This window comes from Manacus candei, unplaced genomic scaffold (genome assembly GCF_025592945.1).
Source record: "Manacus candei isolate 608988 ecotype Guabito, Panama unplaced genomic scaffold, ASM2559294v1 h1tg000063l, whole genome shotgun sequence".
Taxonomy (NCBI): domain Eukaryota; kingdom Metazoa; phylum Chordata; class Aves; order Passeriformes; family Pipridae; genus Manacus; species Manacus candei.
Window position 1 is genome coordinate 4,758,115 of NW_026138111.1, and position 19,139 is coordinate 4,777,253.

General features: G+C 35.2%; 1 protein-coding gene across 2 annotated transcripts in view; it reads left to right on the forward strand.

Annotated features, from left to right (window-relative positions):
* The window catches only part of TBC1D22A (TBC1 domain family member 22A), a 164,384-nt gene extending 145,614 nt beyond the window's left edge, over positions 1 to 18,770 (forward strand). For both annotated transcript variants that reach the window (XM_051805182.1, XM_051805183.1), the window contains exon 13: positions 15,666 to 18,770. In XM_051805182.1, coding sequence (XP_051661142.1) covers positions 15,666 to 15,794 — 129 coding nt within the window. In that variant the 3' untranslated portion in view covers positions 15,795 to 18,770. The remainder of the gene's footprint in view (positions 1 to 15,665) is intronic.
* The last annotated feature ends 369 nt before the right edge of the window (positions 18,771 to 19,139 follow it).

Genomic DNA, 19,139 nt, shown 5'->3' on the forward strand with positions numbered 1-19,139 from the left:
ACTGTTTGCTTTAAAAAGGGTCAATAGTTGTTGAGTACTCGCTGCTTTTTCTCCGTATTATTTTGAATTTTTGTCACCATGTATGATAACATAATTGAACTCTAGAAGCAGGTTCATTTTGTTCTGCCTATGAGTTGTGTCCTTCCTTGTTGTGGAAGCCTGTATGAAGTAAAAAGAAATATATGTATATTTTCTGTTCAAAGCTCTACAGCTCTGAGGATGCTGGGACTAAACTCCTTCCAGATCCAGCAGTGCATTTAGCAGGCTGGGAGGGACACATTGTAGAATTGGGGTCCCCCCCAGTCTTCATGTGTTGTCAAGAGTTGTGTTTGGTCTGACTCCTGCTAAAAGAAGGGAAGGATGTGATGCCGAGTGTGTATAATCTGGAGAGATTTCCTGTAAGCCTTTCTTTATGGCTTGTACTTCACAGAGCTACTGGTAGTATCCAAGTTATAAATCAAATCTTCCACACAATGAAAATCTGATTTTATTGTCCTGTAAGTTTCTAGAAAAAACATTTTCTAATTCCTGTAAGGTATTTTTCTCTCATCAACAAGTATTTTTATTTATTTTCAGTAAATACCGTGAAGAAATTTCTGCATTTTCTCCATTTCAATATAAAAGTATGTTCTTGAACAAAGAAAGAATTCTTGTTTGTCGTGAGCAATTTAAGTGACCTGCTAAACTAAATGCACTGGCAGGGCTTTTAGTAATTCAGAGCTGTCACTGAAGACATCTCTCTACAAAGAAAACTGTTTTCTTTCCATGTTATTTCTTCAGCAGAAACTGCTGCATAACGATGTCAGTTATTGGCCTTATCAGTGTGTAACCCTGGAGAAGACTAAAATCACAGGAGCCTGTACACTTGACAACCAAACTCAATCAAAACTACTGATAAGAGAACAAAGAGGACCTAGAAGCTTTTGGAGTATGAGCTGAATAATAGGATGAAATGACATATGCCCTTCTTTGAGACAAGCAGATGGAGAAGGATTAATTTTCTTTCTATCAATTTTCTGTTCTCTCTTATGGTTTCCTAAATGCTGGTGCATGTAGATTTTGCTATCTTACAACAAAATTGTCTTATTGCAACTAAAAGACAGTAAGAATAACAAGAACTGAAATGCCTATTGTTTTGTCATCTACTTGTAAACAACTCAGATTTAATTTTTTTCCAGAAATACCATTATAGCAGATTTACTATTACTGTTGCAGCCTCCTAGTTAGCTCTTTCAATTGCCATAAAGAGTGAAGTCTTTGCAAATGACAGCTCATTTGCTCTCTGTAGTGTTTTTTTGCATTAGATATCCCTTTGCAAATATAGTAAGAGCTCCCATTTATCCCATCCTAATTCATTTTCTTCACAGTAGCTTCTTTTCTTGCTGTTAGCTGAGCAAATTACAGTAGTTGCATCCACTCCTCAGGAGCTGATTCACTAAAGCTTTGTGTTAACTTTTTTTTCCTCACAATTCTTACACATCTTGCTTAGTTTCAGGTGCTGATCCGCATAGGTCAGCAGGTTAAACAGGGGCACCTGAAATCCTTAATAGCTGTTGTTCTCTACCAAATCCTTTCTTAAATATTGCCATCCCTGAGAAAAGATGACGGAGCATAGGATGGAGCTGCTTTGTAGTTGCCAGCTCACAGGCAAACCTATTAAAGCGAACTGAAATTACCAGCAGTAATATACCTCTGAAAGATATATTTCATGGAGCTGACATCTTTACTTTCTTCTGTGAGAAAAGACCACATCTTCCAAGCTGTGCTATAGTTTCCTTTCTAGGAGATTATTGTGATAAATACAGGAATTCTTCCTCTCATCTGCCTGCTAAGGAAGAGATGAGGGATGTCATCACCATCGGTAACCAGACCATCAAACACTTATGTTATACCCCATAATGCATCACTTGAAGTGTTTATCCATTAGAATTGTTGGTACAGTTTTGACTATACCCTTAACACCTTTTGATCACATTCATTTATTTAAAAACAATGGCATTTTATTAATTATAAAAGAAATAATTTTGTCGAAAGTCCAATTCTCCGAAGAAAATGAATTTGAGTATAATGTTGTCCTTAAAGCCCATTTGGTTTATGTGTGGTTTTGATTCTTTGGATAACCCCTTCAGACAGATTTTTGGAGGCTTTTCTCTGAATCTCTGAAGGCAACAAACCTTTTCTTAGTGCAATTTGAATTTTTACAAAACCCAGTGGGTGTAAGAACCCAACACCAGGGAGAAATACTGCAAAGTATTATTCATATTTAGTTTATGTAATACTAATTGTCACATGATAAAACTGTTGTTATGAAAACAGGATTTCTCCCTCTGTATTGATTTTCCCTGGTATTAGTAATATTTGTCCTTATGTAGTGGGAGAATTAAGGACTTTGGCTTGCTTGATCTTGGATGACTGATTGGGAGCTGCTGTGCAATTGTCAGTGTTCCTCTGCCAAACTGCTCTGTTGGTATTGATACCATGACAGAGTCAATTGCTTTCAACATGCAGATTCTTTTGAAGTTTTAAAGTGTAAACGTGTTATTTCCTTACGTGTGTGGACCAGGATTGCCAAGAAGAGGTACTCATGGCCTAAGCGTTTTTAGGAGTTTAATTTTGGAAATCTTGAAAATGAGCAGTCAGAAAAGATTAACTAAGTCACCCACTGTACAGAAAAGACATTTAGTTCTCTCATGTTCGTGTCTGGAGGCTGTTCTTTCATAGATAAGCAAAGAATAAACCCTGCATTCAGCTGTTGGTTTGCGAACTCATAGTTTCTATGAACATAGAGGTATTTATCATCTTATATAGAAATTTGATCTCAAATTCTGACTGGTCAAAGTTAAGTTGTAGATTTCTGGTTTTGTCAGTATAATGATACGTAAGACAATTAAATATTATATAAAGAAAATGTGATGGTATTTTAATTGTCTTAGAAGTCCAGGGCCTTAGGATATTTGTGCATACCTCAGGGCTTCCGTTTAGAGTTATTATTTTCCTGTGGTCCCAGTAATATATTCTTTGTCTGTGTGCTTTTGAAAAATGGCATCTCTCTGGGACTTGCATGAGAATTATGTGTTTGGGTTTTATGTAATTTCTTTAGAATTGTGTTTAACAGCAGTAAACTGGGAAATGAAAAGCTGGTCCTAGCAGAGAGTATTAAAAGAATGTTGCTTATTTAACCTTGTGAAGCAAAAAGCTTGAGAGGGAATATGATTATCTTCCTGAATGCATTTGTATTGCTTTTTAATGAGGGTAAAGATTTAAGTCATAACATAATTTTGGTAAAAGATCAAAAGTATATAAATTATTTCACTTAGATTTATAAACCACTAGATAAAGGGAAGCACTTTCTATGTAAAATGTCAGGAAGTAAAGAGCAGTATATATTTTCTGACAAAGCTCAATAAATTTATGTTATTGTGTGATACACTAAGATTAATCCTGGTTTGGGTTTTTTGTTGTCCCCAAACAAATTAAAAGATGTCTTTAGCATAGTTGTTAATCGTGTTTCTTGCATGGTATTAATTCTGTTTTAGAATATTTTCATAATAGCGTGAAATTGAATTATATTGTGTTAATTCGAATTGATGCTTCAGTCTGATTGTCTATGAATGCACTTTTGGAATTTCTCTCTGAATGAAGCAATCTATATCATATATTTTTCTCTTAAGGAATCAAGAAGTGGATAGAAATCTGTGGGGATGTTGTTGGTTTTGTATGTTGGGAAAACTCGTACAGCTTGCGTGATCCCGTCTTGTGCTCTTGTACCTGTGTGCTGTGCTCACCAAGGAAGCTTAAAGGATTTCTTAATGTGAACGGTGGTGTTCTCCTCAGAGATTAAAGAATTTTTTGATTACTTCTTATTGATTTTTGCAAGGCTTCTCAGGTTAACTTGGAAATTTTCAGTTGTCAGATTCCCTGCCAATGTAGAGACCTAAGGCTTGGGCAGGTTCTTTATCTGTCCTTTCCTTTAGCTGGAATATCTTCATGAAGGTGCTTTGGCTCTTCTCTTCCACTGGCAAGTCGTTTGTTCTCTGTATTGTTGTCCTTAAGACTGTAGAGGTGCACAAAAGCTTTACGGGGCTTTGACATGGCAAGTGGGGATTGGTTGTTTATTATCCAGAACAAAGCACCAATATATGGCTTGATGTGGTGGTGATTGAGCAATGTAATGGAAATGGCCTCTTTCAATCCTATATCCCTGTGATACCGACAGTATTCAATTTGAATTGTGTTTAGGACTACTTGTTTTACTTCTAAAAATACACTAGTTTAAGTAGCCCCACTGCATTGTGGACTGTTTGTTGGTTGTAAAAGTTTTATATCTGAGACAATACTATTTAGCTTACATATACAGGCAATTTTGCATCAGCCATCCTTAATAGATGGTTTCTGTAAAACAAGATGAGATTTTACACAGACAGTTTTACAGTGTGAAATACCTTTTTGGAAAAACATACTAATTAGTTTAAGTCCAAAATACATAAAATTTTTGTACACTCTTGTCCTTCTGGTTCATTATATTCAATTGGTATTTTATGATTTTCTTTTTAGTTTTTTTTTTTTTTTGCTGAGCTTTTAGCTATTCATACCACAGTGTTAAAATCTAAGTCGTTGTAGATAAGGAAATGAAATATGTGCGAATTTGTAGCTGTAAAAACTGTTCCGTTTAAAATGCATTGCCAGATTATGGTCAGGAAAACCAAACCAAGAAGAGTGGGTAGCATATGGACTTTATGGAGAGGCAGAATTGTAAATTTTCCCTTGGAATCTGCTGTACAAATATTTTGGTCTTGCTTGACTACAGAAAAAAATAGATAAAATGCAGTAACTTACTCATTGGCAAGTCATTTCAGAAATTACATTCTGCTGTAATAGATGCAGTCTTAATTGGTTCAGTACATTCTATGTTTGGATGGGTTTTGTTTGGATTTTCTTTTAATAGAATGACAACTGATCTTCATGACTATTTTATGCTCTGGATAGTTGCATCTGTTTTTGTTTGTTTGTTGTGTTTTACATGGAACTAATGGCAAGTGATATACCTGGGCTTTTTAAATTATTGTTATAATTTATATTTTGGTTCATAAGAAGTACACATATCTCCAAATACCATCAATACAACAATATTTAATAAAACAATATGGCAAAAAATGATAATCACAGTGGTTCGGGGCCATTCTGCTCTGAGCTGTAGCAACTGGAGTACTGTGAAACCTTTCTGGATGCTTCCTGGGATATTCAGTTTTCATATGAGATATGTAAAATGGAAGCTCTGTTTTTTCTAGTTTAAATGTGAGAAAGGACCTCAGACTGGTTTTGTTTGTCTGGTTTAAGTATGAATTTAGATAAGTGTTCAAGTATCTTAGAATCATCGAATGGTTTTGGATGGGACCTTAAAGATCATCTAGCTCTATGCCCCCTGCCATGGGCAGGGAACTTTCCACTAGAGCCCCATCCATCCTGACCTTGAACACTTCCAGGGATAGGGCATCCACAACTTCTCTTGGCAACCTGTTCCAGTGCCTCACCACCTTCACAGTAAAGAATTTCTTCTGAATATCTAATCTAAACCTCCTTCAGGTTTAGGTCATTCCCCCTTGTTCTATTACTACATGCCCTTGTAAAAAGTCCCTCTCCAGATGTCTTGTAGCCCCCTTGATGTACTAGAAGGTGCTCTAAGTTTTCTCCAGAGCCTTCTCTTCTGCAAACTGAACAACCCCAACTCTCTCAGCCTGTCATCATAGGAGAGGTGCTCTAGCCCTGTGACCAACTTAGTGGCTCTCCCCTGGACTCATCCCAACAAGTCTGTATCCTTCCTGTGCTGAAAACTCCAGACCTGGAGGCACTGCTCCAGAGGAGGTCTCAGGAGAACAGAGTAGAGCGGCAGAATGACCTTCCTTTAACCTGCTGGCCACCTTTCTTTTGGTGCAGCCCATGATATATTTGGCTTTCTGTGCTACAAGCACACGTTGCCACTTTTTGTGCAAGTGTATGTTGAGCTTTTTGCCTACAAACGCCCCCAAGTCTTTCTCCCCAGGGCTGCTCTCAATCCATTCTCCTCCCATCCTGTTCTTGTGCTTGGAACTGCCCTGACCTGGGTACTTTTTGAAAGATGTCTTCTTTCTTGAGTATTGAATATTCTGTATCAGTACCTTAACTTCTATTTCACATACATGTAATTTTGAAGCATTTTGAGACAGTTTAGCATAAAAAGGTATTACAAAAATAAGATGTTTGTTTATGGAGTTGAACGGAATCTTCTAGATTCTGTGGCAATGCTTGCTTTGATTTTAACTCCTTAACCTTTTACACAGTTGAGATAATAACGTGTGGATAGTAAGTTTAGTTAAGAAAAAGATCTAGCATGCAAATTTGTTTCTTATTGTAGGCATGGAGATTACTTGTGAGTTTGGTTTTGTTTACATTTGAGAGCAAGGACCTAAGACTACCTATAACACCAGCTAAGATGTGGTCTTACAATGTACTTTTTAATCATATTAATTTATATATTTTCATACTCTTGTAAATGAAGACGTAAATCTTCTCTTCAGCTAAGTGAGCACAGCTTCTCTGACGTAGTCCTTTAGAACCACATATTTTATGATTAGCAATTAAGGTTGCTAATGACTTGTGTAAGAGATCCATAGTGGATGAAACACGACTTTAATTGCTGGTTTAGTATGCTGAGTCGAGGAATCTTCTTCAATAGTCATGAAAAGAAAAACATGAAAGGGAAATGATAGAACCATCAACTTTCCATAAGCTTTCATTTTCAGGATGTTAAGGTATGCTTCTATGAAGTTGTTGTTAGGAATATGAAATTAATTATAAGAATAGCATACTTCTTTTTGTTTTAATAAGATTAATGAGAGATTGATCAGTTGAAATGAATATGTATATTTGAATTGAAGAATATATATATTTGAATCAAAGGATAAAAAAATATATACTTGTTATACTATGTTAGCTGTTAGCAAAAGGAATTAACCTTTAAACTATTTAGATTTTTTTTTAAGTATTCATTTTAAGATGCAACAAGTCTAGCTTGAATTCTGAATAACATTTTTGCTCTGTAGTTAGATTCCTACTGTTCCTAGTTCTGTATGCTGTGGTCTGTTGGTTGAGATTTCATGGTGTATGAGGGAAAGGTCAAAATTAAAATGTATAAGACTGATTGAAATTATTAATAACTCTTTCAAGAAGTTCCAGATGCATAATTTAAGTAATGCACAGTAAAGGAAGGGTTTTTTTGTTTTTATTCATCTAAACTGTCATGGACAGGATGTGAACTTTCCCATTCAAGGTGGGATTTCTTCAGTGACACTGATTTGAGACTGGCCAAGAACATCTGTCTCCTAAATCCTTCAGACTGTGTCCAGTGCAGGCTTCAACAGTCCTGCTACTTGGAAGAGATAAACCAAGATTTCCCCATCTTGTGCTTATCAAAGTTTAGGTTCATCCATAGTCTTCGAAGTTACCAGAACAAGGAGGGCATTGTTGCATCCAGTATCCAAAATGGACTGTTCTGTGTTGTCAACCATATCTGCCTACACTGAATGAGGGGGGACATAGCTTTCCATGCTCAGGAAACAGTGCAGACAGTCAGCTATACCACTGAAGGATCCAGGTCCACTAACGCCTCTTAACCTGTATCTGCAGGAAAAATTTCTTAAGCTGCAGTAGGTGACCTATTCCTGCTATCTCTTTAATATTAGATTTTGAAATCATAGTATTCTTATTTTATTAGATTTTCTTATTATTAGATTTTGAAATCTTAGTATTCTCAATTACAACTGTACCCAACAGGAAAGAAATGTTTTCTCTGACTCCAAGACATAGGTAACTAATAAGATGCACAGTACTCCAGAAGTACAGCTCATTATTTGCAACTCCATGTAGCAGGTTAGGACAGCTGGAGAAGTAAGAAGTGGCAGCAGCACAGGGAATATTGCTGAGCACACTGAAAGAGGAGAAACAGTACTCAAGAAAGAAAAGAGAACTTGTCTCAGAGGTAGAGCCCTATTCATTTGGTGCACTATGGTATCAACAGCGAGGGGCAGAGAGAAGGGATAAGCAGCTCTAAGACAGCTGAACAAGGTCAGCTGGGCTCTTCAGCGTGCCCTGGACCTGTGCCTTGGTGTCACAGCCAGTGTGGTTGTTACTGCTTTGATAGCAGCTTGAAGGGGGAGGATTTGGACTGAGCTTGGCTGAGTCCCAGAGCAGCAGGTATCCTTCGTCCTGAATATCTGGGAAGAGGATGAGAGGATAACACAGCACAGCACATTACCAGCCTGGTCACTGCAGCTCTTACAGGGTGAGCCACACTGTAGCTCTGCACATCTGTCTGTCGGCTTCATAGCGTGGGGGAAGGGAACCAAGATGCACTCTTCACCCTAACCATCCATTTAACTCTTTCCTTTCACACTTAACAATCCCAAATGGAATCGTGAAAAAGAATGTTATAAAGGAAATGGGAAAGGAATTAAAGAATTCCCATATTAAGGATTTCTTTTACCTGCACAGTTACATCTGGTTGCAAAAAAAATTTTGAATCATTTTCCTGCACTGTTCATATTTAGCACAATATTGTGCAATTTCCCATAAAATCATGCATCATATGTGATGGATTTGGTTTGTTTCTCTTTTATATTATCTAAAAAGATAAATATACTTTTTTTTCTGACAATAATTGATTTTCTCTTTAGCTTGTCTCAGTAATTATTCTAAATAAATTTTAGTGGAATTTCAACTCATTAGTTCTTTAAAAAGTAGGTGCTAAGTTCTAGAATTTCAAGCACAACTTTTGAAGGTACAAATAACTGCCGTAAAGGAGCCATTTAATCAAATTACCAGCATAAATTTTGCAGTGTTTTATATGTCTGCGTAATGTGTAAACAGATATAGCTCCTGTTAAAAATATAGTTGTTAGCAATTCCTTATGAAATAATGAAAGATTATATATAAATTTAATTTACCTTTCATTTACTTATATGTAGTTCTAAAGTATAATATTGAAAAGTTTATGCTCATAGAATATAGTAAGATTGCAGGTTCTGCCTATCAGTACAAAATAGGACTGTGGTAGACCAGAAGTACTCAGACTATAATTACATTGCAGTTAGCAGCAGGAAGGCTTAACAACTCTCAGAGAAAAATACTGCATTTTAGGACTGCCTTTATATGTTAAATTAATAGACCGGTTCTCGGTTTTGACATTAAAAACTAACTCTATTAATGTCCTCGGTATGTTCAAGTTTAATTTTAACTTTAATTATTGCCATTTTATATTATCTAGAAATAAAAACACTATTACTGGTTTTTATGATCTGTTAAGTATGTTCTATTAAAAAAAAAACACCTGCAGTTGAACTTTGACCTAATTCACACAGACAAAAAGTCTGAACTGAATTTTCAAAGTAAATATATTACTTTGATTATCACAGAAGATACCCTCATGTTCTACTCATTAGAATAATGTTATGTTTTATTAACTATCAAAGTTATTTGTTCTATAATTGGTTTTGATATTCCTTCCTTCAAGATCCACAGAGTAGAGATGACAATAAATAGCATAACTACAGATAGCCATTGCCAAATAACCAGTATTATTGCCCAATCTTATACTAAAACCTCTATTGATTAAAGGGTTTATAGCAGACTTCAGACTCTAAGGAGATTTACTAATGAACCAGATTTCGAAACTCGATAAAATTTTCTTTCTTTGCTTCTGGGTTTGGGGTTTCTAAAGATTGTTTTAATAGACTGAGATTTCACTGAGTTGCAATCTCAATGAGGAGAAAGAGGGTGATAACTTTGTAATAATCATTAAAATGTATTTTGTGAAGTTTTGCTAGCATTCAGTTTTGATTTCGTTTACAAGGAGCAGACCTTGACCTTTTTGATTTTAGAGGAAAATAAGGAATATAGTGATTGATAAGGGCTTTGGAAATCACCTTTTTGAGCTATGTGGTAGTCTGGTCATATTTTAGATGTGTGTATTGGATCTTGTGGGATAACATTTTTTTCCCTCAAGAATAAATCTGGCTCTGATAAGAGCCATTGCTTAACAGGCAGTACTACTCCTAGATCTTCCTGTTGTGGTGTTTAAAACATAGATCTCATACTTTAATTTCTCATATGGCTAAAGGTGCTTTTATACCACAGCACTTCCAGCATGTTTACCACTGTCTTGTCTTGACTACATGGTGAATAGGATAGTTCTAGAATACATGTTAATTGTCAAAGGAAAATTACATTTTGAAAGTACATTTACTTTAAAATTAGATTCTCCGCAACTGCTTCTAAGTGTTTAAAAATACTTTATTGTCTACCTTATAGTTGAGCATGCCATATATAAAATGTTTTAGCATATTTTAATGTGTTTTACAAACACACGTATGTAAAGTATCATGTAAATTCAAGTGCAGTAAAAGTAACAGAAATACAATGAGTGAAATTCTATAAAAGAAGAGGTTTTTGTTTGGTTCAAATGTGCTGAAGAATTATTTAAAAACTGTGCTTTAAATATATAGTGTATAGTTTACATCCAGATCTTTTACCATATTAAAAAGTTAGTTTGATGTATTTTTAATTTATTCATAGTCTGATCCAGCAACTCTGCTACACCAGCCTGCTATATTCTTTAATTCCAAATAAAAAATACATACTTCTACTTATTAGCAAACATACCTTTATTGTTTCTTGAAATGGTCCAAATGAGTAAATATTTAGTGGTTTTTTGTTGTGCTTTTGGACTTCTTTTCTAATTAAGCCCATGTCCTTTAAAAATTAAGGGACTGGAAAATTTCCGTGTGGAAGGGAGGTCCGCAGTGCAATCTGCTGCTGCAAGCCAGGCGGGCATCAGAGCTCGAGCAGCCTGTTCAGGGTCTTGCCCAGGCGAGTTGTGAAAATCTCAGTGGACAGATTCTAGGTTTCTCTGGCAAGCTACTCAAGCACCCTCACTGCAAAGGATTTCTTCCTTATAACAAGTTAGCTTCAACTTGTTACTCTTGCCTCTTGGCCTCTCTTTCTTCTTTCTAACCCTCACTGTATTGTAGTGGAGAACTGCTCTTAGATCCTACCTTAGCCTTCTCTTCTCCCCACTAAAAAATCTCTCAGTTTTCTCACACTCCTGCTGTAACATCAACTGCAGCCCCCTAACCACGTTAGTGACACCGTGCTTAAAATGTTTTCACTTTTCTTGTGCTTGATGGGGCGCAGGAGCAAGTGTGCATGGTAGTTTGATCCTCCTCTGCTATGGGTAGTGCTTCTTCACCCAACTGTTGCTCCTGAACATGGTGACTTGTAATATTTCAGAGCAGATGTGGTCAGTCAAGACTGAGGCAAGAAGGTAATCAGACTGCTCTCCCATTCTCTACAATGTTCAGGTTTTTACCACTTTGAAAACACTCTCATTTTTCTTTAAGTTTTAACAGGGGTAAAGTAACCATGAATTAAAAGTAGGAGTGGGGTGGTTGTGTTGGTTGGTTTGTTGGTTGGTTTTTTTAATTTAACAAAGTTATTCCATAGATGAGGAATTACCTGCTGCTTGTACATACCTCAGATACCTGTGACTTCCCCGGGCAGGAGAAAATCTACCACTGCTTGACTGTCAAGGAGGGGAGGGAGGTTGGAGATGCCTTTCCAGGGTATGGCATGAGAGGGCAAGCAGGACATACAGACTGAGCTGAAGTTGTGCTGGCAGGCTGGACTGTGCAGCTGTGCCCTAGTTCAAGAGATTAATCCAGCTATTCCGCTCAGTAAGAATCCAAGAAACCAGGGCCCTCCATCCTCCAAATACAAAGGATATAATTTTGAGCATATTTTTTTGTTGATAGAGCCAAAATATAAACAAACATTGGACTGGGATTTTGGAAACCCTAGCTTTGATATGTACTGGCTGCCCTGATTCCTCAGCCAGGTGGCATCACAATATCATTTAAATTAAGGAGAAAATAGAATTCTTTCAGGAATATTTTGCAAATACCACTTTTCAGACTCACTTTTCTTGTTCTGAAATAGACCAGGCAGTTTATCACCAATGAGTTTTTAATGATAAATACTAATTCATATTATGATTCATCATATTTCAGAGTGTCTCATATTTTAATTCTGATGTGGATAAGAAAATTAATTTAAGCACTTGGCATGGATACCTTATTTGCACATGCAATCTAGTAGTTCCTGCTTTATCTGTTGGTGAAAAAGTAAGAATAATAACTAAAAATAAATCAGTAGGCTCCAGTCACCTGTAGTAATCTTTGCTCTTTTTAAGTGTAAAATGCTGAATTGAGCAGTTTTAGACAAGCTTGTCATGTGGTCGTGTCAATAATAAGTAGTTGATGTCTGTATGTTTCTTCAAATCTGAAGATTGTTTGTTTGGTGGTTTGTGTTTGTTTGTTTGTGGAAGTTTCCTTGTTTCCAAAAAATGTGCCATACTCAAACAGCCGTAAATGCAGCATGATTGTCTTTAGCAGTTATAGAAAATAAAGTTTTCTTATTTCAAAAAATATCAAATTTTCTTTAGTAAGGTTTTTGCCAAGTTTTACTTTATTTTTAACAAGATATAAGTTTTATTTCTATCTGAGCAAGTTTTAAAGCTCTGTAATAGATCACAGGAGAATAAACCTTATCTTTAGACAATCACACAAGTAGTATATTTTTGGCCAGTTACTTCATGTGGATTTATAACACATATTCTCTAGTCAATATCAGTCTTATAGTTTGATCTTTTGCCTTGGTGACAGTAGAAAAATGCCCAGTCAAACAGAAATGCACTTGGACAGTCAATGGATTACTCTGTCATTTATTTATATATTCAATTCTGATGAAAATTCTTAATAATTTGAAATTAATGGTAAAAGTATTAAACTAGTCCTATTTCGGATTTGAGCTGCAGGTGAAATTCATATGATGTGGATATTGAAGCTATAGCCTTTGCACGTTCAGTGAAGAGCATAAGGTTAAATGCTTCTGGTTTTCCAGCTGTAAGCCTGAAGCACCTGATTTCTCCTGCTGTTATGTTGTGTCTCCTAGGAGAAAAATGTGTTTTATGTGTTTTTCCATGCATCCTTTCCAAACAAACCTTTATAATTGTGAACTTATTATAGAAAACATGGTTTGTTCAGTAAGATAATGTACCTTTGCTGCTTTGGAGAAGTAAATGTAACAAAATTAATATGAGTGACTGTTATTTTAGTTGTTTTTTAGTCATTGAGCAGTCAGATGATTGAAAAATCAACCGCTATGTTGGTTTTAAGAAAATAAACCGTATTTTTGTAATAATTCTTTTATATGCATATCCAGTGTGATTACCTTACTGGCAAAACTGAATTTATGAACAGAATTCATTCATCTACAAGAATTATCTGTGTTGCACAAATATGTAGCAGCATTTACTGGTTTGAAAAACATGTACAGTTGCCAGAGAAACAATCAGTGTAGTGGACCAAATGTGTAAGCAACATAGGTTCTTGCATTCTAGTCTCATTCTCAAGCATTTCAGCTTTCCTTCCATAGCTGTTGAGTAGCTTAGTAGTACCTTCTGTGCAGGCAGGTGAGGGCTGTGTCACCAGTGAGATGATGTTCTACAAAGTACAAGGACTCAGGTCTGGTAGAAGGCTCAGGGTTCTCCAGCAGCTGGAGGATTGGTTTGGGCCAAATTAATTTGACTAGTAGCCCAAAGGAAAACCAAAGCACTGCTCCAGCAATATGAATCATTTATAGCAGTTTGCACCAGAAGTCTGACCCAGAGAAATCTTGAGACTGCAAACAGGCAATTTCACAAAGCTCGCTGAATTAATGGCTGTGTTATAGAGCTGCTTGAAAGTTACTTATGTAAAAGGAGAAAAGAACTTTCAGGGAGGTAGGCATTTATCATCCCTCCACGCAACTTTCCTGCTTTGCATGGCTAATTTATTAATTACAGTTATCAGTGTAATTGTCAAATAAGTACATAGAAATAAAAGAAAAAAGAGTGGGATTTTGACAGTTATACAATACTTTATTAAAAATATGTTCTCTCAAGTGTAATATAGACATTCTCATGCTAAGTATTGTATTACTACTTATTATTCATAATTAAATATAGGGTACTGCTCAACTTCTATCCTTTTTCTTTTCACATTACAAGAACCAGTATAGCAAGACCAAACCTCAAAATAATTTTCTCACAAACACAAAAAAATCATTTGATGTTAATATCTGCTCCTCGCTGTTTTCTAAAATCACTGAATCCTTGCTAAGGGCTCCTGCAGCTGTCTTCTATGAAAGCAGGTGCAGAGGAGGGAGAAGAGGGAACAAGGAAAATAAGACTCTTATGAAGAATAATTTCCCTGGGTACTTGTACATGATACTGCAGGATTCTGATTTATAGCAAGATAATGGCTGTAGTTTTAATTGCATTCCTGCTTACTTATTTCTGATCTTTAGAATAAACCTTACCAAACATATTCATGCATAAATATACATATGCATATCCTCACAAATACATATGCATGTATACAAATGTACACAAATTGTCTGTTTTTTCTGCAAAAATAGAGCACACAGAAGATACAAGCATGCTTAACAACTGCATTTACTCCTAAGATTGCCTTATACCTCCCATCATAAAAATCCGCATTTATTTTGTTTTGATTCACCCAAAACTTCCCTTTTGCTGCTTTGCCACAGATTATCAAAACAATTAAGAGCATAAGACAGGAGTTCTCTGGGTGGTCTGTTCTTTGGGAAGTTTAAAACATGGACTTCAAATTTAATCTGGAGTGGCTTTTGCATCACACTTGAGGGTTTGTGACTTTTTGAATCACCATTTTTTTAAAAAGAACAAACTAACTTCCTGAGTTTGGTCAAATTATGAGCCTTATAAAAATTGTCATTTGCATGAACCCAGGAGAGAATTTGTGGTAGTTGATATTCCAAAGAGGCCTCTCAGGGCTGGCAGGTTTCAGCATATCATGAGTATTTGAAGCTTTGTGCAGCTCTGGATCATGGTGGATTCTGGTGTATGTTCATCAGAACTGAACATACAGGCACTGTCCCAGTGAGCTCCTTGTTACCTCTGTTTTTGGGTTTAGGCTGCTTGGAAGTGAATTTTGCCTAAACCTAATACAAGAGAGAGGAAGAACTGACCCACAGGAAAATATTTTGGGACAAGAAACGAGCAAAGAGTGGGAAACCAGGGCTAAGAATTGAAGTGGGAGTTGACTGCAACTGACTGAAACAATAATTTATTTCATAATTTTTCATGTATAAATAGAGAAGTATCTTATCTTTGCATCACTGTGAGGAAGTCCCAGACTTAGCAAGCATCCATAATTTTGAAAATATATCCAATTGTATAACTCCATGCCCTGGAGCATAACAATAATTTGGATAGGCAACAACACAGATGGATTATTTTTCTAAAAAAAAATTATCTAGCAAATAACCATAGTGTGGCTACAATTAATAGCAAGTTTCTGAACTGAAGGGTCAAATAGCAAGTATCTGTAAAAGTTACAGGAAAATCACACTAATGGGATCTCAGGTTTGTTTGGGATGCAGAGGTACTGCATGAGTTATTGCTTATAAATAATCATTGTATAAGTAATATATTTCTATTACACTACTTGCTGCTTGAAAAAATATATTAATTTCTTTTTTTTTTTTTCTCCATCTAGGAGTTATTGATATTTTTACAAAATTTACCCACAGGACGATGGGGAAATGAAGACATCAGTGTACTCCTAGCAGAGGCCTACAGACTGAAGTTTGCTTTTGCAGATGCCCCCAATCATTACAAGAAATGACTATAAAGAGAGAGAAATCATTAAATCCATCATGTTCTGCAATATTAAGGCATCTGTTGTTCTGGTTGTGCTTTCAGCTCATTGCTCTTTCGTTTGAAGTAAGATGACCATTAAAATTCTGTTAGAATTTGCAGAATGAGAACAGAATACCAAAGAAATGGACAAAGCAGGATATCAAGCACTGAATAAACTTAAAAGTGAATTTTTTTGCTCAGAAAATAAGTTCAGAAGTCTTATCACGTAATTTTCTTCTTTTTCTCCCTTCTCTAAATAGGAGAATTGCAGTCTGTGTATCTAATTTATGTTTAGTTTGAGTAGAACAAAAGAACTTTTTGTGATCGTAAAGACCATAAGAGACAGCAAGGCCTGTGTTTTGAGGTCTACTATAACTCAGAAGACAGTGATATTAGCACATCTCTGTTGGTTTTCAATGGAATTAGGTTATAATACTTCAATAATATAAGAATATAGAAGCATGCAATGGAAATTGGTGAATATTTCTCAGTCTTGAAGGATGCTGTAGAAGCTTTTTAGCCATACAAAGGAGTTACTTAAAACTGAAGACTCATCTATTACAATAAAATAAATCCCTCTCAATATGTTTTGGAGTGTTATAAAATACTGAATTAAATAGAAGGCATGGTCTTGTCAAAGTAATTAACGTTTTTCTTTCAATGCCTTTCAATTTTTCAGCGTGAAAGTTCACTTTTAAGAAATGTATTAAGAAGCTTGGTTTACAAAGCAAGACGTATTTTTATCTCAGTTGTTGCCTTATTCTCCATTTCTAGCACATTAGAAAAGGAAAATTATTATATCTTTCCAAAGCTTATTTGTTAAATAATTTAATACCTTTTTTCCCTGAATATTTGGAGGAAGTGAGAAGCTAGTTCCCAATAACATTAACAGTAACTATATACTCAGATCATTAGCAGAACAAAAATCCTCTATGAATTTATAGATTAAAATTAATGTTTCTTCATATAACCATGGAATACTGAATAATTTCTTAGAACTTACATAATTTAAGTGCACTATTTTTTTTTTCAAGAAGTATTTTATGATAAGAATTCTGACTTTGCTCTGTTGGATGTAAATAACTCATATTAATTTGTGCCTACCATACACTTATAGGTTATTAAGGGTGAGAGGTGCAATAAGCAATATACTAGAAGTTCAGACTTATTATTCAGTTTGGTTCTTGAGTTGCACAACGTTGCACAAAAATGTAGTGCACTTTTAAGTTTGGGAAATAAAAAACCTTCAAGAGATTTTGTCTTATGACTTGTTATTGGAAGATTATTTTCAACTTCTTAAAAATATGTAGATACCTATTTTGAAGAAAGCTTTCTAAATGTATTAGTTACGTTACTTGCTTTAGGGGCCTTAGTTCTTGACACTGACTTTATAATAATTAGGTGTCTCAAGGTAAATAAAGTAAAATACATTTTTACCAACATGCGATTATGAGACCTATATTTTAAAAATATACAAAGGTTTTGGTAGAAGAGAAAAAAAATGAATTATTTCAGAAGTAGGCATACTTGGTCACTAGGATGCATTTCTTTTCTACTGGTGTCAGCTGGTGGTTTCAGTTGCAGTAGATGCAAGGTCGGGCCTCCTGGATGGCTGCATTTGTACCTGGAGTGTGTAGTGGATCTGTGCTTCTTGAGTGTCTGTATACTGTTTTCTGTAACTTCAGTTCATGGTCTAATGTATCAAAATTTATGTTTACAAAGAATGTCATATTGTGCCTAACAGTATCTACCAATAACAGAATAAAAGAAACATGAAATTTATGACCATTTGCTTTAAACTTAGTCTCTACAATGATTTGTTAATATAAATGCCTATTATTGTAATGAGAGAAGACACACAGCACTAAATGTTGTAAGGGTTTTCTATAATTAACTTTTTTCTATTAAGACATTATTTAGGTAGTTACTTGTAACATGGAAAGTTGACCCAAAGTTGTCTGCTGTGTCAGATGCTCCTGCATAACATTTTTGGGACTGGATATATAAAATTTCCTTCACTGGGTCCACGTAAGTTGTCTGCCATGTCTTCCAAATTCAACAGGTACCTCTTACTTCCCTTGGAAGAAAGTATTACCATTAGAGGTCACATTTACTGTTGTGTCTGTGTCAGAAGTTGAATATTGTACTTGAGCACATTGCTTTTTAAGGATAGTGGGAAGTTTCCTAATATAATAGCAATGTTTATTTATGTAGATATAGACTTTTCTGGAAAATAAGATATATAAATAACATTTATATATCTATACAGATGGAGTAGCTTTCAGTAAATAGAAGGCCAACATTTATGTAAAATCTCAAATTTTTATTAAAAACCCACGACTTACACTTAACAGTTCTACATCTCAGGAAAAATATCATTCCAAACAAAGTACTGCATAGAAAAGGAAAAAACATTATCATTATTACATCCAAGGTACTTCCTTTTTTCAAAATTCAAGATTCTGAATATTATAAAATTCCTTTGTAATATGTATTTTCTTATGAAGGAGGCATCTTGACACATCATTAGTGAAACCAGGCAGTAATCTCCTAGAACTCATGTGAAATATTGAAATTGCAGTGTCTAAAATGCGTGTTAAATAATTTCTGTAATAAAAATTTAAACTAGAATGTACAATATAAAAAAAATTTATTACTACAGAATTTGAAAAATGTAAATAATAAATTAGTTAACTGTGTAAATACAGTACATGGAGTAGAATAGAAATGTAAGTTGAAATCTTATGTAACTCTGTAATATGTTTTAAGAAATTAGTTGCATTATTTTTTGGTGCAGTTCCTTATGGAAAGGCCTGTTAATTTGTTTTTAACTTCAGAACTACAGAATAGAAGTATCTGAAGTTCCATTGTATGCTTCTGACAAATATTACCACTGAGGCACTGGTTAAAACTGTAAAGCTGATGAAAGATGAGGAAATAAACGCATATTTATGAAATGCTATATAGAGTGGAAAGCTTTTGTTTATTGTTTTCATCAAGCACATTGCATACTACATCAAAACATGGGTTTGGTGTGTTTCTGTTTTACAGTCTTAAAAGCCTTTGTAACAAAAGCAAATGCATTAACAGAACCTGGGTTCTCAGCTACAGATCTGCAACTCTGTTCCCAGAGTAGGTTTTGCAACTCGGTAATACAAGCAAATTCCAAGGGTGTGTCTCTGCATATACCATGTCCATACAGGTGCTGAGCATTTTCTGCAAAAAGCAGATGAATTTGATACCATAGCAGAATTAAACTGAAGAGAAGGTGGAGCAAATCAGGGCAAAGTAAATAGAGGAGGTACAGAATTGTTTACAGCTCTGAGATGCA